The sequence below is a fragment of the Epinephelus lanceolatus genome, chromosome 1 (assembly GCF_041903045.1).
Source record: "Epinephelus lanceolatus isolate andai-2023 chromosome 1, ASM4190304v1, whole genome shotgun sequence".
Classification (NCBI taxonomy): domain Eukaryota; kingdom Metazoa; phylum Chordata; class Actinopteri; order Perciformes; family Serranidae; genus Epinephelus; species Epinephelus lanceolatus.
The window spans coordinates 33550451-33572982 of record NC_135734.1 but is presented as its reverse complement, the minus strand read 5'-3'; the positions used below and the strand labels follow the sequence as shown (position 1 = coordinate 33572982).

General features: G+C 40.5%; 1 protein-coding gene across 1 annotated transcript; it reads right to left on the bottom strand.

The window, feature by feature from the left end:
* Nucleotides 1–347: 347 nt before the first annotated feature.
* dctn2 (dynactin 2 (p50)) lies at nt 348–21658 on the bottom strand. Its single transcript, XM_033625973.2, has 14 exons — nt 21478–21658; nt 21079–21147; nt 16812–16908; nt 14812–14873; nt 14423–14521; nt 11542–11702; nt 10716–10869; nt 10392–10457; nt 10003–10041; nt 8432–8509; nt 7387–7458; nt 6222–6324; nt 4474–4565; nt 348–1195 (listed from the first exon to the last, which is right to left on the bottom strand). Exons 1-14 carry the CDS (start codon nt 21511–21513, stop codon nt 1109–1111), a joined length of 1215 nt encoding a protein of 404 aa, XP_033481864.2. The 5' UTR covers nt 21514–21658; the 3' UTR covers nt 348–1108.
* Between the last annotated feature and the right edge of the window lie 874 nt (nt 21659–22532).

Below are 22532 nucleotides of genomic sequence, written 5' to 3'. Positions count from 1 at the left end.
TAAAAGACAAATTTAGTGTCTTCCTGACACTTGGTCATTGTTCTTCTGGCTCTTTGGTTAATTTAACTATGTACTTTTCCAAGGCTAGTTAGCAGAGCGTGAAGATTGTGAGTACAGCTTGTGTTCAGGTCTGCACTGTGCTCTTATCCTGTGAGATATTTTTCATAGTTGACATCTTGAATAACTTAAAAAAATACATTTATTTGGTTTAGTTTAGAATCAGTACTCTGAGATATTTTTTAATTTTCCATTCAACCCTTCAAGTATGAAGTGGACAGCTATGTCAGCACTTAAGTGATTATTATAAAGCATAATCGTCATCTCATGGGGGAAAAAAGGACTCAAGGTTGTCGCGCTTTATTTTATTGATCTGTTTCCATGACCACAGATGTACAATACAGTTGACTTGTAGGCAATGACAAAGCAGATTAAAAGTTTGTCTGTGGTGTCCGGTCTCAGTCATAATAATAATAATATAGTTACAAGCGACTGAGCGTGAAGAAACAATAAGGTACACAGGCATATTTACAAGCTTTCCTTCCGTGACTTGGCCCTGACACTCGCACAAACGTGCTCCTGCTACACTAGAAGACAATAGATCCCCATTTATTTTTTTCATTTTTACATGTGTCACCCATCAACTCAACATTACTGTGATCCATTTAGTGTGACCCAACTATACAGTAGAAATCCAGTAAGAGGGCGAGGATCGGAAAGGAATGGAGGAATTTTTTGTTTCTTACTAATAATTATAAAAACAAACCATTCTAAAAGTCAATAAGCTTAACATGGGACTGCAATCAGTGGCATGTATAGAGTGGACAGATGTGTTTTCAGTTGATATCAGTTTGATGCAAGAGAAAGGAAGAGGAAAGGAGGGCGGACAAGAACATTTGGTCTCCTTTTTTTGTTTGTTATTCCATCTTTTCCAACTTTCTAACATTCCACTTAGTGAAAAAAAAAAGGCAGAGGCAAAGCAGAGAGCAAGAGAGGGATGGCCGGAAAGGACAGAGTTAAACCCCCAATCCCCTCTCTGTGCTCTCCAGCCAGCTCAGATTTGTCCATGTTCTACACTCTTCTCCCAAACCGGTCCGAACTCTGCCACTGTTTATTTGCTAAGCTTTTTCATCCTCTGATCTAGTGCAGCGAAGTTCTCCTCTACAGCCACCAGGTTCTCCTTCATTGTCTGCTGGACCTGGACGGGGAGAGAGGGGGAAACAGCAGGTTAGGGAAGACGTGAATGAGAAGAGGGAAAGAGCGGATGAGGATTAGAGATGCCACGATGACACCGGGACGGTGTCATCGTGGAAGCATAACACCTAACCTCCAGGTTAACACTGTTAGCTCTGTCAGCACTGTTGCTAATGGTGTTAACACAGGGAAATGGAAGGTGGGCAGTACGCTTCTGTGATGACAATGTCCCCATATCAGCTCAACCGCAGTTTAAACATGGTGCAGAGCAGCTTATGAGAGAATCGCCGAAGGACTGACCAGCTGCGGCTTCCCTCCCACGTCACTGTTTACGCCACACGCTGAGCTACACGTTTTGTTACTTGCTCACGCCCCCATTGCCCCGAAAAAGGCACATTCTGTATAAACAAAAGTAGGTAGGTGGCATTTTGCTGCACTCCCTGATTTTGTTTTTATACTGCCAATGCTGAAAGAAGACTGATTGGGCTTTCCTGCAAATGTGCACAATTACTATCTAAAAAGGGCTGGAGGGAGAGTGACTTCATTCTCTGCTCAGAAAGCCATTACTCCACTGTATCTTTACACAGCAAATAGTGGTTTGCTGCCATATTAATAATCTGAATGTTGTATAGAGCTCCTTTAATCAACCAAAAATGCAGTATATTCACTGGTTTTGCTTCATTAGTATGCGGATTTGCTGCTATTCCTGTTTTATATCTTTTTAAATGTAATATCTTTCAGTTTTGACTGTTGGTTAGACAAAACGAGCTATTTGAAAATGCCGTTTTGGGCTCCTGAAAACTGACATCAGCATTTCATGCAATAGATGATTGAAAAAAAAAAAAAAATCATCAGGTTGACAATAATAAAATAATTATCAGTTGATGCCCTTGTAAATATTTTTCCAAACTCTTTTGTGGATGTGTAAGGTAAATTTCACAGGGGGTTAGAACACAATTACTGAAAATGCAATGGAAAGCCATCATTATAGGGCAGTGTTGTTCCACGAGGCTACAGAATAATTGCTCCCAACAAAAGAAAAAGATGTTTTCTGTGTGAGTATGTTAACGTCAGATTCAATAACCTTCTGAAGCCAAAGGACACATCACTCAACAGTACACTGAAGTCTATGAAAAGACCTGCAACTTTCTGACTTCAGAAGATTGTAAGTTTCAACAGAAACCATTAAAAAAGAAACGCTTTACTTGACAAGGCGCTGCTTTGTCCATCTGGCCAGAAGCCTTGAACTGTGAAAGCACAGGATGAGTATTGACTGAGGCTTTATAGAGCCTCTGTCCTCATAATGGGTAGCTGCACTTTGTTAGAGTTTTACTTTTGGCCATGAAAAGCTGCCTTTACAACACACTCCAATGTCCAATGTCTTTACACTTGTTTATTACACATACAAAGATGTTTTTGCGAGTAGTTGAGATCGTGTAGTTATTTTTTTAATGAATCCAACATTTTCAATCTGTGAAAAACCTTATGTGGACAAAAAGCTAGAGCGGACTTTCACTAGGTGATAGCAATTATTTCATTGCTTGACATCTTTTTGTGTAGAATGAGACAAGGATGCATTTGTATTGGCCTTGTTCATGCAGGATTTTCCTAAAGAAACAATGTATAGACTTATAAATAAGCAATCCCTCTCAATCATCTATGACTCGAAGTGCTTGGTGGTGTACTTATCTGCAGAGACTCTGCTCTCTGCCTGTATTTTCCTTTTTTTGGTCTTATTGAACAGTTTACAAACTGTAACCGACAATTCCTGCAGAGCATAGACCAAAACCTAATGTTTATTCACGCTTACTTCTGGGTAGAAAACCCCACGTCACGTACATAAAATAAAACTGTACTAATAAAACACTGCCTCTGTTAGTTTTTAGTCACCTAAAAATGGCCCACTTAAAAAAAAGTGTACGCTATATTTCTAATATTATTACATCTTTCTCTTGGGGTCAAGCAGCCCTCTCTAACGGGGAACTGAAGCCGTTATCTCAGGGTGCTGTCAGACCTAGAGTTCACTTGTTTTCGTCTGATTCAGGGGCTAATTTTGTTACAAAGGTGCATTGCCTAGAGTTGGTTCGTGTTCTCACGGCAGCATTTACAAGCGGACCAGATCAAATGCCTTGCACCAGAAAGCTGCTCTTGATTGGTCAGAATTTCCATGCGGGAAAAATCCAGGAAGTAAACAAAACGAAGAAGAGTACACTTGCAAGATGAATGTGACACTTTCTAATGTCACAATGGAGGGACAACTACGCAGGTTGATGTTAGTGCTGGTCATCGTGGACTATATTGCTGTCATTGTTCATTTTAGTCAAACCATACAGTTTGAAAACGAGGCACGGCTCCAACTAGAAAACAATGTTTTGATGCATTGGATGTGCTGAATGTGCATATTAAGGCAGTACAGGAGGAGGTGCACATTAATAATCCTCCAGGACTGTAACATGCTCATGTTTAACCCAAACAATGTGTCACGTGACTGCAGTTGGTTCAGATTGAGATCGGAACACGTTCTCACAACAAATGAACCACACCAGAGTTTGTTTGTAACTGTTGTTTGGGTGCACACCCAAGTGTGATTGCTGTGTTCACACCTGCCGAAATGAACTGCACTTAGGGGGCAAATGAACTTGAGTTTGATTGAACCTAACAAAAGAGGGTAGGTGTGAAAACACCCTCAAAACCACCAGACTCCACTGACAAAAACAGTAATTTTACTACGCAGAGCAAAGAGGTTGCTGATCTACCGCTGCATCTATTCCATTGGTTTAAGCTACAAGGGAATGCAGAGGAAAAATTAAAAATATAGTCTACACTTAAAGTGATATTGATTTTTTAGGTGGTTAAAATACACTTTGTTGCGGCCCCCATCCACAGCAGTACATTCCTTAGCTTCTGTGAAGGCAGATTTGGTTTATCAAAGATGATAGCAAAGCAACATAGTACATAAAATAAGCACAGCAGCAACATCAGACAAGTTGGACCACTGTGTTTAGCGATATATTTTCACGTTACAGTTACGGCTAAAACATGAAAACAAGTTTGCCGATTTGACTCATCTCCGTAGATAAAATCAATTGCCAGCTGTCTACCTGGAAGTGACTGTGCAACTTCCCAGTGATTCGGTCTATATATTTAAGTCTGACAGTCCTATGTTGTCGTAGCTCACACCCAAAGTAAACATTGAACACTGCTGAAGTTAAGTGCCACACTCCAGCAGTGTTAAATTGATTTATGTTGTCCCCACTGTGCAATAGATTTTGAACTTCCTACCTGTGTTAGCAGAGTGTTATTGTCCTTCAGAGAGTTGTTGATCATCTGCTGAGTGGTGTCCAGGTGGGTCAGCAGCTGGCCAAACTGCATGGCTACGACACGGTGGGGTTGGATGAGGTGGAATCGAGAGGCGAGAGAAGAGAGAGGGACAAAGTAGAAGTAAGATGGAGTATTAGCTCTAAAAGTTATAAATTTGTGGTAAAAAAAAAAACATGCTTAAAAATGCAATATTGTCTTTGTCCTCAGCCAGAGTGAGGGAGTGTGGAGACAAATGTAATCTGAAACTGATGAATGACTGCTTGAAAGATTATTTCAGTTGTTTGCCTTCATCTGTAAAGTAAAATCTAGAGAGAAAAATAGAGCAAAATAAATTCAGTGCGGCTAAAACCCCATTGAGCGAGGAAGCCTTTTGCTGCAGACTGTGACAGATCAGTGCAAAGAGAGTCTGGATGATAAATGACCTCTTTCAGCTCTCAGAAATGAATTATCAATATAATCTATTAATGCCAAGGTTCTGCTTTCATGTGCTAAATAATAAAAAGATGATAATGTGATATATAATATCATGCATCTCTTTCTCCCTGAGGGCATGTTTAACAGTATTGCTAGATTTAGTCTAATTCTATTACCATTCTGAGTCTCCCTTTCAGTGATTTTTTGCCCTTTGTAATAATAGAATGGCATGGTTTAGTCTAATTCCATTATCCGTTTGAATCCCATTTTCGCTTAGTTTTCATCTTTTGTCTCGCACTCAGACGCTCCCATTGCAAATGCAAATCTTTCTGGCCAAGTCTGACTTCCCGGCACACACACACATGCCGCCTGAAACGTGATCCAGGTTCACACCCTGCTATGTTCTGTGGCTACATCCTACATACTTTGAATCTTTAATGCCACTCCCAACCCCCCACTAACCTACATACATCCTCTCCTTGAACTCTCATGGGTGTCATTTCAAGGTTCTTCTCCCCCCACATAAAAGAATAGAACATAAATTATCAAAGTTTTCATTGTTATGATCCTTGCTGGGGTGAAATGGGCCCCCAGAGCAATATTATTACAGTGTTTGCAATATGAACCAATTACTCAACACCAGTACATTCATATAATGTTATGGGGTTCAGTGACAACCTCAACTAATATCAGGTATTTACAGACCAAACAGTTTTGGGGACTCACTGAGAGGAACTGCCATCTGGGGAGCTCCAAAAACTACACACCTTCAAGGTTTTTTATTTTCTGTTTGCATTGCACCACTCAAAGGAACGCTGAAGTGACGTACTCTAAGTCTACGTATTCATTTCATTTCATTTTGATGAGGCAAAATCACATATGGTACTTCCACCTTTGCATATAAGCTCAGTAAAATCTGTGTTTTCTTCCATTTTCTTTGCTACAAGCTGTTTGTGTTTAGTGTTGTCTCTTGTTTACATGGCTAATGAGCTTTTTAAAAATGGCGGTTGCATTAGCTCATGTGTCTGACCAATCAATGTACAATTATGTCACTCATGATTCCTCTTGTGTTGGGAGAATACCCTCTCTGAAATAGGAGCTAAAAAAGTCCCTCAAAGCAGTATTGTGTGCAGGTCCCTTGTTCTTACAGTGTGGACACAACAAAAAGGCAGATTCTTAGATCTGTGATAAAATTCCTCCGGTCCGAAAACACCATGACTTAGAGAGCTATGTGAGAACACAAAGCAAGTCTTGGGTTAGAGCCTTCTAAATCAGTTTTAGCTCCTGTGTGTTACCTTGCTCGTGCAACTCCTTGACAGCGACAAGCCTCTGCACCACCTGAGGCACAGAAGTGGACATGGCATCCCACTTCTGCACCACGTCATAAAGCTGCGACACCTGACAAGAAAACACAAACAGGCACATTGAATAATCAAGATAAATCCCACCAACTGTTTATGTTCCCAAAAGTTACAGATATGACCTTCCTGATAAATATTCTACTGTAAATTATATAAATGAACAACAGTTAATAAATTTATACAACTCTATGATCAATATGTTTTTACAGTGACAATCATGTTGTGTAGTCTACATTAAAGCAGTGTGGGGACTTTCTGTCAAGCTTACATAAAAACCTGAATCTATTATCATAATAAACAGTAACCCCAAGAATTCAAACTCAACTTGGCGACTCTGTGGTACTGAATACTAGAAATACTCCTGCTGTATTTTACGGCAGAAGACATCGGTCTGTTGTGGGTCCAATGACTTTATCATACACAATTTACATTAAAGCATGTTTATTTACTTTTTAAATTCTTCTTCTTCTGTTATGTAGTTGCACACCCTGTTTACAATGTCAAAACACTGCAGCTGCTCAGACAGCAATAACTTTATGTATCAAAAATAAATCTCTCTGCATGACTTCCTCATTCACCATGACGATAATTATCATGCTCTGCCATCTACTGGCCTTTTAAGCGTACAGCACTTTGAAACAGTCACTGCCACAGACACACAAGATGATCTCACAGCTGAATCTAACATGAAAACCCTTTAAAGTTGGATTTATTACTGACTTAAAATTACAAAAAAGCCTGAAGATAAACTTCAGTTTGGCTCTGACTGTTTGAAGCCAGCTGTTTGTTAAAGGCAGCACTATTCTCATTTAACATATGGTGCTACTCCGACTGTCAGACCCTGTCACTTACTAGTTTTCTAAACCAATATGTTGTGGCTAAGACTGAACTAGCAAGATTATCTTTCATGATACTCCAAGATTATTGGACATATTATACAACTTCCTGATGAAAGCTGAACTCTCATGATTTCAGCAATCTTCCAGAAGTCTTCCATCCTTATGTGCTCAGTAACGGAGCAATCACAAGTGGAGTGTGTAACCCTGAAAGTTAATTACTGCACTTAGTTTGCACTGATGGACGTGCAGGGATTGCAAACCTTGTTTTGTGTCTCAGCATCCTCGATCGCTGCCTTGTGTTTAGCGATCTCATTCATCTTCCCGAGGACACTCTAAGGGGAGAGAAAAAAGGAAAGTTGTTTGTTTGGTGCGAGAGGTACTGTTTAGAGTGACTCAGACGCATGACAGAAAACAGGAAATTTAGCATATTTTCAAAGTTAAGTAAATACATTTTTAAATGTATCTACTGGTATTTCACCACAAAGCGAATGCACTGCTCATTTCCAGTGTCAATAACGATACTGTGTGTAGGGCTAGGACTTTCTCACTGTATGTACCTTTTGATTCTTTTTAGTGGGCAAGCTGTAGTGGATATCAATACATACAAGAGTCGGAGGAAAGGCTGGGATCTGTCACGTTCGATATTTTAACATTTGTATGCCCACATCCAGGCTAAACTATTCAGGTGCGAGACAAAAAAATACTTCACTGCAGGGCACAAAGGAGCTCTGCACACTGTTAGGCTCCAGATAAAAACTTCATTTCTCTTTTTCCCTTTTCAAGGCAACGTTTCGATCTATGAGATCTTCCTCAGGCAAGTGTGAAAGACAAAACAGGTAAGTCTTGTATGTACTTCTTTACTGCCTCTACAACACACGCCTGTTTTCTCTCTCACACCTGCCTGAAGAGCTCGTAGATCGAAGCACTGCCCTGAAAAATGAAAAGAGAAATAAACTATTTATTTGGAGCCTAACAGCGTGCAGACCTCCTTACTGCCCAACATTTGTTAGATACACATGATACAATGTGTATTTAAGTTTTTAATGAGCTTTGGATTTGCTGGGTTGGCTGTTGCACCTGGTTGGCACATCTCGACTAATCTCTGTATTGGACGCAAATAGATAAATTATCGATCAGTGATCCCGCTGTAAGACGGCAAAACAACGTAGTTCTTTCAAAACATGAAGTTTCTAGAAGACACATAACGTATAAATGAAAGCAAAACCAAATTGCAACTGACACTGGAATGAAAAGCCTCCATTTACCCCCTAACCCTGTGCTGTATGCTGTGTGTGGATTAGTTACCTGCAGTCTGGCCTCCACTTGATCCAGAGTAGCAGAGTCCAGTGCGCTGACCCTCGCCTGCAGGAGCTCTATGGTGTCCTGATTCAAACAAGCGCACATATACACACACACACGAGTTATATATCAGCCTGAACACAAAACTTCTTGCTCTTACTCCTGGCAGAGCAACAATAAACAAACTTGGCAGAACTGATGTCATTCATCTTTGAATCATGACCCAGTTCTCTGGCTGCACATCACATACACAGACTTATGAATTCAGGCACAAGCTCTATAAGGTGTAGGGCTGGGCGGTATGGGCTTAAATGTATCTAAAGGTATAATCTGAAGCATGGGTGGTAATAGTATATATCCTGGTATATTGTCTTTTCTTGAAATTTCAATATAAAAACGTACGATGAAGAGATTCTCCCAGAGGTGATTAAGGGAGGCTGAACAGCGTGATATTTCAGCATCACTGCATTTTTTTGTTGTTTTTGCAAATTACTTCTTTCATCCTGATTTGGGTACTTTGTAAATAAACCTTATTGTTGCTTTTTAAAAGACAAAGGCGACACAATTTTAAAAAGAAGTCTTTGTTGTTGAATGCAGAGCACAGAAGAGCAATGAGGCGCAATAAGGTGTGCAGCGATTTTTCAGCTGAGCCGCTTTGGTTGCAGGGATATGTAATATCTGTGAAAATAAAACTGTCAGCACAAGGTACAATAACCTACTTGCTCTAGATAAAGGGAAGGCTGAAGCACAAAGGGAGAGAGGACAGAGCCACTGCTCTTTGTGAGTTCAGTATTTGTTTGTGCTCTACTGTTGGCGCTCAGTACTGGTACATGAAGGATGTGATGGCTGGACTTTGTGGTATCTGGCACGCTCATCCTCCACTTTTACTGGATGGCGAGGTTATAAGTAACAGTGACGAGTGGCTGCAGCGTTTTACCCAAAGTTGAATATTTTTCAACTCTTAGTGACCAGAAAAAAATGGCAAACGCACAGCACTCAGCAAAGAAAAGACTCTCAGCACCTCGTCACACTGCTGGCCTTTTTCGTGTAGTGTAGATAAACAGGGAAGAACATAGCGGTTGTAGCAGTTGCCTGGACCCTGCAGTTAGCTTGTCACTAGCGCGGTATTGCGATATTGCTGTTATCGCAACAGCCCTACTATTACTGTACTCTTAACTGCATTATTGGGACATATTTCATACAGGACAGAGACATTTTAAGAACATTTAGTGTGCAAATCAGCTGTAAAAAATATTTTAAAAACCCCACCATGGCTCGATGATTCAACTGACGTTTGCCAAGGATGCATTCTTTTGCTTTCCTCATATTCCAGAACATATTTTGATGTGAGGTGGTCATTTTCTGCTCACTGTCTGACTATGCTCGTACACTGGAGGCCGCACCTGTTCTTTTTTATCAACTCCTACTCCTCTTTGTTGTGTGCAGCTCTTTCAGAGATGTTTTTTTCTTTATTTAACAAAACAAAGCAGCGTGCGCTCTAGCGGTTTACTTTCTATACAGTTTACACCGTCCACCCCTAAGACAGTGTGTTCCAAAAGAAAGTACTGACTTCTTACCATCAAACTGGCTCCTTGTATACCAGCACTCAGAGGACCCTGCATGATCAGAATCAGAATTAGCTTTATCTGCCAACTATGTGTGCACATAAAAGGACTCTGGTGTTTTGTTGCTCTCGATATAAAGACAAAGCATAGACAAACAGCTGAGAGGTACAAAGTGGGAAAATAAATAAGCCACATCCACAATTTACATAAATCAAGTGGAAGATTTCAGTTTGACTCTTAGTGGATTGTTACACAGCAACAGGAGCATGAAAATTCTACTGGTGTGAAAGTGAAAGAGCAAAGGAGATAAACAGAATTAGTTTGAATGAAAGAGAAAAGAATTAGAGAGGATGTGTGTGTACGTGCGTGTGTGTAAAGACACTGTGTAAGTCAGTGTGTACCTGCTTGTCTGATCCTGAGCCAACAGCCATCTCCAGCTCAGCTAGACGCTTCTCCAGTTCCGCCATCTACAGGGACGGAACAAGGCAACACATGGCTGGCGGTGACAACAAAATCCCACAAGACACAAACACACACGCACACACTTTCCCGCCTTTTGTCCCGTTTATTTACCACCAAATATTCTGACATTCCTCTCATGAGAACCAAAACACAAACACGTCTAGCGGATCGCGCAGCTGAAACATTTGCTCATTTCACGAGTGCATTCATCCCAGACACTTGACTCTGCTTCCCTCCACCCTCCACCTCCCTTTCCACTTTACCTTGGCAGACTCGTTGAATTTTTCCTGCTCTGGTCTGCTGTGCAGCTCATAGAGTACCACTCCATCTGGGCCCTTCGCTGATGCCGTCGGCTTGTTGTCTCCTGCCGAGCTGCCACGGCTGCCCTTGGCCGCTTCCAGCTGGGTGAGCAGACGCCTGGAGGAGGGAAGGAAGAGGAGACACAAAAGGATTATATGTTCAATATTGTTATCACCTCCATGTGCTGCTGCGCCCCCTCCTCTCTCTCTTGCTACCAATCTTTCCAAGCTCTGTTGTAAACTGCAAGGTCAGTGTGAGCTTGGATCGTTTTAGAGCAGTTTTTATTCCCCTTCTCTGACTTGTGTCGCTGTCACTGTTCCCTCTCTATTTTCATTTCAGAGTTGTGGTCTGACATGTCGCAGCACTATGTTTCTATTCTCACTATGGCTTTCCTCAGCTAATCTGCCACCTTCTCCAGTTTTTATTTCCCGTCCTAAATCATCTGGCCATCCGCTCTGGTGCTCCCCAGGTAGTGCTACACTGAGATCAGGGGGGTTTATGTGGGCAATTGATACCAGCTGTACTGCCTTGGCCTTGTTACTCTCTCACTCCTTACTGTATATCTGGGTTATAGTAGGCTCATCGAAATGAATTCCTCCTGCTCTCCCCTTCAACCTCCTATTCCTAACTCCCTCTATTTCTTCCCCTTTTTCCTCTTTTCTTTCCCTCCATCCCCTGCCCACTGGCTCATCACTCCGTCAGGGTCTGATAGATTGTAGCTTCAGGTTTCAGATTCCAGATGCTTTTTCCTCTTGCTTTATTGTCTTGACACCCTCCCTCTCAGCTCACCTGGCCAGCGCACCATCTGGGTCAGCCAGGTTGATGTGTGCCTGTGGTCCCAGCAGAGAGTCAAGATGGGCAGAAACCAGCTGCTGTTTGAGCTGCGCTGCCTGCTGGGCAAGTACCACCGGGGTCAGGCGCTCCTCTGCATTGCTTTCCTTTGTCGCAGCCTGGAAGCAGAGAGACACCGGGATGGTTGAGTAACTGATTTCCACAAAGCAGTGACAGTTGTTTATCCGAACAACAACACAGAGGGTGATGAAATCGAGGACTGGAAGTCTGTCTCGCCCAACCAGGTATGTCGTTCATAGAGAACATGTGTCCCATGCCGATTCAAAAAGCAGGACGATGTACTGTGTACATTAACATGCATTCTTGCACTAGCCATGAAGTAAATCTGTTTACACTGACGTTATATATCAGACAGCACAAAAGGAAAGGGATATTCCAGTATTTTTGAACCTAGGTTGGGATTAGCTACTGTACTCCACTGCATAGGGATTTACTTAAGGCAGAATTAGAAGGATTTGTCGGTTGCAGTTTGCAAACACATGTTCAGTGTTGGCCCCTCCTCCCTGGCTCAACAGCTCCTCTTTTATGCATGCTTATGATCTGGCACCTGGACACTACTTTTTTTTTTTACAGATTCCTGCCCTCACACTGCCACACAGTTCTACTGGGCAAGTAAAATGCCATGTCAGGCTGGTAAATCTTCTTATCTCTGTTGAGAGCTGCACATGTGCAGTACCTATCAGGCAATGAAATAAAATAAATGGCGACGGGTTAAGACAAAGTTTATTAGCTGAAGCACAAGCAAGCATTTCAATTATCCTGGAAACAAGAGTTTAGTTGGGTGGCGTTAGAGGATGTGGACGAAACTCCAATGATATATTGTGCACTTTGCTGCATGTTTAAGAGTGAGGCAGATAAAATAAGTTATTTTTTAATGACAATTAACTTAAGTCTTTGTTGTTATTTGATAATCGCGAATAAATTAACAATTTGTAAAGGGGCAAGTAAAACTTACTTTGGGCAAGAACATTTCTGACACTTGCCTGACTGGGCAAATGAAGAAAAAAATTACGTTGAACCCTGCATAACTGATTGAGCGGGATTATTTTTATATGAGTTTTAGGAATATCCTACTCATTCCACCCTGAAAGTCCAGGTGAGTATCTAGCCTCAGTATTGTGACATCTGTCCAAGTGAAACAGGATAGGCAGGTGGAATATAAGATTGGGAGGAATTTGATTTTGCTGTTGAAAAGTTTGTGTCCCATTGGAGAATTATAGTAGAGGAGGCCTTGGTGGTGTACACCGATGGGACAGCAGTATCTGTCAGGTAGAGAGAAACAAAGTCCATTGTACGCTCCATGTAGTTGGTGAAACAGTCGACTGTAAAATGCTGTGTGCCTAATCTGGAGCTGTCAGAAATACCACTTTCCTTACAGTGAATAAATACAAGCCAGCAGGCCTGTAACCATGGTATTTTGGGGGAACGGAACAAGGTCTTAGGTGGCGAACACGTACAGACACACTGACGTAGCATGCTGTTGCTAGCTAGCTAATGAATGAATCTTAGCTCAGATGGAGGACATCTGATGTTACTTGTTGAAATTGTTTGGTACTATCTTAAGAAAGCATGTCATATCTTGTTTAACAGGAGGTAAACATGATTGAATGACTTGATGATGATTTTTTGGCACATATTGTTTAAAAGGTACACAATATGGCCAAGGATGTGGTATAAAAGGCATTTTTCAAATTTCATCTCGACTTTAAGGCTAACCAAATTAAATGACTAAATACAGAGGGCTCATTTCTGTGTTTTCTTTGTTTAGACTCAATTATTTATGTAAAATTGAAGTTTACTTTGGAAACTGTGGGAGGCTGCTTGTGCTGCTTTGCTTGATATATCTTTGCTGGAGTCCTGCTTCCTGAATCTCTACAACGGGTTCAAAATATTTTTGACCCATATTCAAAACAGCTACAATAATGAGAAAACGAGATTGAAAATTGCCAGAATGTTCCTTTAACAATAGCAAGGCCAAATAATCAAGCATTGTCCAGCACAGCTTTGGACATGTGCAGTCAGATTTCTGTTGTTATCACTGCATGACACTTAGGCACATTATCATTAAACTATGGTATTATTTCATTATTGCTCAGTTAATCTGGTCTATATACGTAAATCACAGTATGTTTTCACCCATACATGCTGCAGTTGACTTGTTTATTTACTACATTCACCCTGGTGAATGGACACACATTACTCAGAGCAAATTAATTGCTCCGAGGAGGTCTTTCACAGTTTAAATTTAGAGCATGTAGCAGAGAAGCAGCTTGTTCCCCACAGACAGGCTGCTTACTCTGCCAGCATGACCTGCATGAGCTAAAACCCACACATTCTGTCACAAAAACTGCCAATTCACAGCTTGAACTTGGTGTTAGACTCATAGAGCAGCGGACCCTGCTCCGTGCGTATCCAAGTTGATGACACCCGAGGTTTAATTAGTTTCTGGGTTGAGGGGTCTTTGTAAGTCTGAAAAGCAATTTCTTGCACGAGTTTTAATCAACTCATTTTCAGGGTGAATGTAAGGCTTCAGTGCGTACAAGCTCAGGTCTCTAGTACAACAGTAAGAAGCGGACATATATATTCCAACTCTGAAACTGTTCTAACTAAAAGGTTGAACTCCTCTGAATAAATACATGATGACACGGTCAAGGAGCAGAGTGGAGGAAAATCCCTCTGTGAAGGGCTACTGAATTTGTGTGCAGACAGCAAGATAAAGGCTGGATAATCAGCGTGTACCATCCCTTGCCAAGTCCTAAAGGCAAAGGAGGGGTGTGCTTGAGTGTGTGTGTGTGTGTGTGTCTCGCTGTCAGTTCACCTGGATAGCATCCACCTCCTGAGTGAGTTCCTGGATCTCATTCACCAGGCGCTGGTACTTCTGCTGGGGCGTCTCTTTCACTCCGCAGCCCTCTCCAAGCTAAACAATGTTCAGAGACGTGAGAAATGGTATGAATATTACACAACAGCACAGTGATAGTAGCACAGAAGTTTGGCTTCTAGCTATATTTATGTTTAATACTGCATGTGGTCCCTTTACAAATAAAATGAATAAATAAACAAAGAGATCAGACTCTTCTCTCTCTTTATCAGAAAACATATGTAGCGAGTAGAATATAAATCCTAATGGTGCTGTTACCCTGAAATTGAACATCTTCTAAAAGAATAAAAAGTGAAGTAATGAATTTCTGCTGAACAGAGTGTACTCACGATCTCAAATTCTCCTGACTCATAGCCCACTCTTCTGCTTCTACTGATTCTGTCTGAGAAGTCTGTGAAAAGGAGACAAATGTATTGTGAGAGAAATTGGGAAAAAAAAAACAAAAAAACAAAAAACAGACTGGTTGTCAGGAGGAAAGCCCAGTCTGAGCCAGAACATGATTTGGGGCTTAAAATCAAAGGATAAACCTGTTTTGTTAGACCTGTAACAGAAGAGCAGCATTTTGGAGCAACAGCTCTCTCTCTCCCTCCTTGTGTTTGTTTCCTTCTCCTATGTGTGTGAATCATGAGCTTCAGTTATGCCTCTTGTGTGTTTGTGTAGTCTGCCCTCTTTCCAAGCTACAGGGTGGAGAGGAGGTCATGTGGCACAGGCTCTAGCTGTTTGGAGACACCTGGCAAGACATCTTCCCGGATCCATTTTCTTCGTGGCATGTTTACATTCTATGTAGAGCTTATAATTTGGTTTGTCTATATTGTAATTATATTACATAGGTTATTGGTTAGACACGACATTTTGCATGTCTGTCCTTTCTGGGAAAAGGATCCCTTCGCCACTCCTCCTGAGGTTTCTTCCATTTTTTCTCCCATTAAAGGTTTTTTGGGAGAGTATTTCTTTATCCTAAGCGTGGATTGAAAAGAAAGGAGGGTGACATTTGCTGTACAGATTATAAGCCCCTTTAGGCAAACTTGTGATCTGCAATACTGGGCTATGTATGTAAAACTGATCTTACTATGAACTTTGTCTGCCAGTCTTGTGTTTTGCAAAGTTGTTTTTAACTGTGTATGTCTGGTAACAATGGTCATTTATGTTTCTCTTGCCAATTTCTTCATCTATTAAAAGCTAAAAAAATGCAAAAGGTATTCTTAAAAAGATGACAGTGGTGTTGTTTTGTATGGCTTTTGTATTTACATGTACTTTTTTTACATATTTGTGGCAATTACTGGTCACAAGACTGTCTTAAGTATTTTATATAAGGATATGACAACCTCAGAAGCATTTCTAATAAAGGAAATACACTCAGTTGCCTGTTTATCACGTGCCATAACTAAACCTAAAGCAGTGTAATCAGAGGTGTTGATCAAAATGTATGGTCATGTTGGAGACTGCAGTTTGTGGCACTGTTGACATGTGTTGCTTTCTATAGGCAGGTGATTCTATTTTTGGTTCACCCCATTTATATCAATGAGAGTAGACTGAAGAACAGAAACAGCACTCTGTAAAAAGCAAACCTTATCCCTACTAAAGGTGATGTTACACTTCTGTGTAAGCTTAATATGTTAGTTAAATTAAAGGCATATGATGCAGGATTTTTCTACCAAAAAAAAAAAAAAAAATTAGAGACTCACATAAGTAATCCCTCTCAATCATCACAAATGCCCCACTCGCAGTGTGTGGCAATGTCTATCAGAGACTCTGCCCTTTGTCTGTATATTCTTTTTTCTTCTTATTTTGGTTTGTTTGGGATGTTTCTGGGTTTTAACCTTTGGGTAGCAGCTTGCAGCCCCCAGCTAGCAGCAGCACGAGGTCAAGACTCCATAAAAACATAATGACCAGCTGTTTTTCTCCTCTGCTATGTGGATGTGAGGTCACTGTGTCTGTTTGAGCGAGGGCAAGGTTGAGCCACACACACACAACCATGCGCTTCAGTGGAATTCATAGAAAATCTGGCAATGCAGCACCTTCCTGCATGGTTGTACCGAGGTGTGGGTTTGTTTATTTGTGCCTTAGAATGAAACACCGTGAAACAATTAGATAAAAACGAATTCACTGCTGTTCTCGTTAACGCCACTCCCTAACTTCATTTACTCTCTAGCTCACTTGACCACCGCTGCTCTCTGTCTTGTTGTGCCATGGAGGAGGGCCCAAGTTTGAAAGCTGCATTTACAACCAGTAAGCACGAAATCCTGCATAGTGCACCTTCAATGAATTATGACTAAAAAAAAAAAAAAAGATAATGTTCAGAGTGTTTCACAATCAACCATGAACTGACCAAGCCCCTTGGTGTTGACGTGCTTGTCTTTGAACTTGTCATAGGCTGCATTGGGGTTGACCACGATCCTCTCCACGCTGTCACTGCAGAGCTCCTCCTGTCATTGAAACACCAGGGAATAAAGTCAGATAGACATAAACAGATCCTAAAAGGGTTGTTAGACTAAACAGACAGCAAAGGCTTCAAAATGAGCCTTGGCTTACTGAGCCAGTGAGCCATAAGTCTCAAAGCCCAAGGTAGACTTGAAATATGTTGACAGGTCGGTATTATCAGAGAGAAAATTCTACACTTGGCTTGATCGTTGCCCCGTAATGATTTAAAGGATACTGAATTATTCGGTTAAGTCAACAAGTGCATCACCGCTTACCAAGATTAGATACCCTCAGAAATTAAAAGCCACTGTAGCCATAAATCATAAGAATCTGCATGAGCTTCACAGCAATTATTTAGGCTTGTCCAAAAGCAGATTATTTCAACATAATTTAGAGTACCAGCAGGCAAGAGACAAATGTGCAAAATGATGCTTCTCACAGCCACAGTTTTACCTAGGCCTGATTGTAGACTCTTCAGACCATCTTTAAAAAGGTTCAACGTTTATAAAAATGTGTCATTCAGCATCTACTATGGTAAAATCAATGTTATGTGAATGAAAAGCTGGAAGCCACTAACGCTTTCTTTTCTAAATGACGGCTTTGTGATTAGTGATTCTGGGGGGAGCACAAAAAAGTGCATCATTTGATCAAAACTTCCTAGTGATCAATTATGATGAACTACAGGCTATGGGTAAGATTAAAACACCACTGACGTGTACAGATAAATGACATGAATCCGGGCTCACACACAGATTCGGATAAAAAAAAAAAAAGGAGACAGATCAACAAAACACACACAACACATGACAGTTACACAGATGCAGGGAGGAGGAGGAGGAGGAGGAAGAGTGAGGAGGAGAGTTAGTCAGGCTCTTACCAGCTCCTTGGGTTTCCAAAGAGAGTTAGAGAAAGTAACGGAAGAGCAGAGGGAGAGAAAAAAGTAGGGGGGAGAGAGAGAGACAACACAGATTAATGTGGTTATCACATGCCATGCACACAACAGGAACAGTTGGCCAGGGTCAGGGAAAGATAAGAAAGAGAGCAGTGTTCTGAGTGTTGCTGCTAAAAACCCTGGAGACACACTGTTCAGACTGCTTATGATGTCTCCAACTCTTTCTCTCTTCCCCGATTCAGGGTGGTAAGATGGTCCATTAACACAAACAAGTTACTTTCTCCTTTGGTACCGTACTGCACTTCATAATGCAGTGTGACCTTATGCTCTCATGGAGGGCATCACAGGTCTCACGACATTATGTTATGGATGCAGTGGGTTGGTGTTTTAAAAGACAATCCATGAGTCAGAATGAAGGGTAACGTGTGGTTTGAGGGTGCTTAAAAGGAGGACAAGGAAAGGCCTAAAACCTGTAAAATGCATTCTGTTACAAAAATTGTAATCGATTATAAATCATTCATCAGGGTGAGTTATTTCTTAAGAACATGCTGTTCATCCTAAATTATTCTGCTAGGCTAAACCAGCACTGTTAATGAAGTATATCCAAGTCAAGGCCCCTGTACACTGTGATTTTGGGCTGTTCCAGAAAAAAACCATAATGATATCTTTGGTCAACAATTCAAGATGTTGGTTTTAGTTCACACTACAAAATACCTCCCCCAATGGCTGATTTAGAGTACTGGTGACCACAGTAAGTGTCAGAAATTTGGGACAAATTTTAAATGACTTCTGCCATTAGTACAGTCAACATCTACAAAACAACCAAACGGAATATAGCACGAAACTAGAGATAGGTCAGGGATAGACGTGGCACTAAAAAGTGACAAAATTTATGTAACTGAAAGCATAAAAACTGACTAAAAAACCTTCATCTCAATGTGGATCAGTCACATCTGGCCAATAGTTGATCTACCTAATATGGCCAGTGTTAGTGCAGATACCAATCCAGTGCATCCCTTTATGAAATGACATATAACACACTGGCCAATACAACAGTATAAGCACAATATTTGATTTAAGTAGTAGGCATAAACTAAAAGGCTGATGGCAAACAAAACAGTTTGTGGAGCTCTGACAAAGAAGAACATTTTGTGAACACAGACGTGCCAGCACCATACCAAAGCCTGTTTTTTGTTCCACTGCATTTTCAAAATATGAGAGTGATGCAGCTGGACTGCACAAGTTGATGCCATGTTTCTGCTTGCATTTCTTTATCCTATTGACATCATTAAAACCACAGCTATTTCGACATCAGCATCGGAAATGCCTCTGATACTGTCTAAAATGCTGGACTGGGTATCGGCGAGTATGCAAATCTATGCACCAATCCAATACCATGTAATTCATTAATAAAAGTATTTTCCCATCCAGATAGAAATCAGATATACAGGAAATCAATTCTTCTTTGCCGCTCTAAAACAGCAACCTACATAACAAGTTGCTCTGTGCAGCTGCTGGCAACTACTTTTTTAGAGCAGCAAAGAACTGATTATTGGTAGGTAGGGTAATGTTAGCAAAATGTCGATAATTTTTAATTTTATTTACTCTCTGTATATGTATAATGATAATGTTTCACAAAGGGTTTAACCTGTGCCATGCCATACAAAAATGACAACAATCTTTTCACATCCATCCAAATTCAGTTAAATTTATATAATTTTTTAATGCATTGGTACTGGATTGGTACTCGGTAATAGCCTATATGCAAGTTCAGGTATTGGGAAGGAAAAATAATATTTAAAAAAAAACCTCTACTTAACTCCATGATTTAACAGGGATTCACCAAACAGTTCAGCACATATTTTATTATATTATCTCCATCTCTCAAAATGTGATGTGGAATCAATCTGCAAGTTATCACACAGTGTATAGGGGCCTTTATAATATCCAGTTAGTCAGAATAGCGCAGTTAGGCAGGAAGCAATTGTTAGAACATGATGACAGGTTAAAAGGGGAAATATCTAAAACAAATAAACACTTTTCTTTCTCCTGTCAGTGCAGTCACACTCAAACAGACACACACTTGAGCCCTCACTGCTTTGTCAAAGCATGACCCAGTGAAAGAGCAAATTAAAGAGCCGCTGAAGACCCATCAACATCATTATTCCCTTAAAAAGTTTAAATGAGCAAAACAAATAGGGGGGAAAGAATCAATTCCTTGCACTTCAAAACAATCACAACTTGATGAATCACAGAGCACACAGAAGGGTCACTCCATCGATCCATTTCTCATTTCATCCCAATCAATAGAGGTAGGAAAAATGGATATGAGATTTAAAAAAAACATGCATAAAAGGCATGGCATTAAGCTCACTCAGAGTAAAATGGAGCCAGTCTTACTTGTACAAACTAGGGTCCCAGGAGGGGTGGGCAAGAGTCAAATCAAGGGCAAGGGTTTGGGAAGAAGGAATGTGGAAACATGGAAGGGAAAATGCCAATTAGGATTCACTCAGCTGGTCAGTAAATAGCCCAGACATGTTTAAAAGTAGACCAGCATCTATCAGCTGTTTAGTGCTAATTATTAGCACTGTAAAAGGACTGTACTCACACAAAGCCACCACTAGTTCTGCTTAATGTTACAGTTAGATAGCAGTGAGAACAGACATCACAAGACCATCACAATGACATAGTTATAAACTGCGACAGTAGACTTTGTTCCTTGAGGCTGCGTGAATGGGACTTGAGGGAAGGGTTTTAGTCCTTCCTGTATGAATGAACAGACAGGCTAATATGCATAATATATGAAGGACAAGGTAAATAGTAATGTGAAGAGGGCATCTTTGCATTTTTTAATGAAATATTAACATAATATGTATATGTTTTTTTGAAGATTCATAAGCTTTACAGATTATGTATCAATAAACTCAAGAGGTCATAGGTTTCATGTTAGATATTTTGATGGACAAAACATTTTTTAATGTGCCCTACAAAGTTAGTAAGGACAGCACACATGTAGTGACGTTGTTTAATTTAAATATCACTGTTTATAAAGTAATACTAGACTACAATCAGTGCTTTGCCATGTCACTAGTAATAGTAAGACAAGTACTTGCATGGTTAGGTGTTTAAACATGGTACAGATAATACACACATGCAATCAAGGATTAAGTGCTATCTCCGTTATATCAGATGTAAACACTTGTTAGCTAGTTAGGTTAGCTTAATATGCAGCGAATCTGCTAACAGTCTGTAAACTAACACTGAATACAAAACGTCCACTCACCGACTCAAACTGAGCCTGGTCATCTTCTGGGAGGTCACCGGTCTCATACACATCCGGCTCGTTAAAGGCCTAATAAAACAATCAGGTAAACAATATATCAAATGATCAGATATCCCGTTTATTGTCACTAGCCTGGCCAACGCCCCGGCCCATTCAACAACACGTATTTGCTAGCACTTGCTCTCTGGTTGCTTGTATCACAAGACACAACATTAACTGACAGTTTAACAACTAAGAATCTGCAATTATTGACGCTAGTTGTATAGTAGGCGCAAAAAAAAGGAGATACCAGAGTGAAGTGCATAGACGTTAGCTAGCTTAGCTGTCACACCTTGGAGCTAGCATTGCCAAGTAACGTTAGCAATCTAGCTAATCTGTCTGCTAGCGCTAGCCACTTACAATTCCCGGCAAGTTTGCGTATTTAGGATCAGCCATTGTCAGTGGGAAGCAAAAACGAGACCAACAAATCACTACAGAATATAATAACCGTTATTAAAACGTGCAAACTGTCGATAACCGAATCAAACTGTAACAAAAGCTGACGATAGATGAGCCAGCAGTCTCTCAGCCGGCGGAGGCTTCCAGGCTGATGTGGTCACTAGCTTGAGTTGACAGCCTGTGCGTTGGGTTTCATACAATCGCAGGAGAACGGGCGGTGATGTGCTCGTTACATCAATGGGAAAGCGTTCAACGGCCGAGCGAGACCAACAAAACAAACATTCCCGACAAAGTGAGGCGTCTATGCGCATGCGCTCTGCTTGACCAATACGATTTAACGTTGTTAACGGTCCCTTTTTGATATGTTTCGCACATCGTTTTATCAGATTTTCCCTATAAACGCACATTTATTGTCGTGCTCACAGCATATTCAACAATTAATTGCCTTTAACAACAAAATGATTCAGTCTTTATTTTCAAGAAATGTGTGGTTGAATTGCAGGAGAGTGGTCGCACGGTGGCGCTAAAGGTACGAGCAAACAACGCAATCAACGGCCAAAGATGGTCGATTAAGAAGATGGTTCACTCGGTGGAAAAATCAAATCCACATTATCAAAAGTATTTTTTAAGTAGCATATTCTAGTAAATGCAGAAAGAAGTAGTATGAAGCATGAGGCAGTACTGCTGTATACTTTTTTAATTTACTAATAATTCATGCTACAATGTTTTGTAATGTTTTATCTAGGCCTACTTTTTATTTTCCAATGCAAAATAATTGGGCATTTTGGGGACCATGTTGGGGTAGAAACAATTGCTTAACTGTATTAAAATCTGGAAAAAACTTGAATAAATAAATAAAAAAAACTCTATAAATGTTTCATTATTGTAGGCAATTCTGTTCCTAAAGTCACATTTGGTTCATACTACGAAAATCTATTCTATAGTAAATATAATTATATGTGTAATTTGTGCAGGATTTTTTTTATATCATATGTAAAGAAAAGTGTAATAATTAC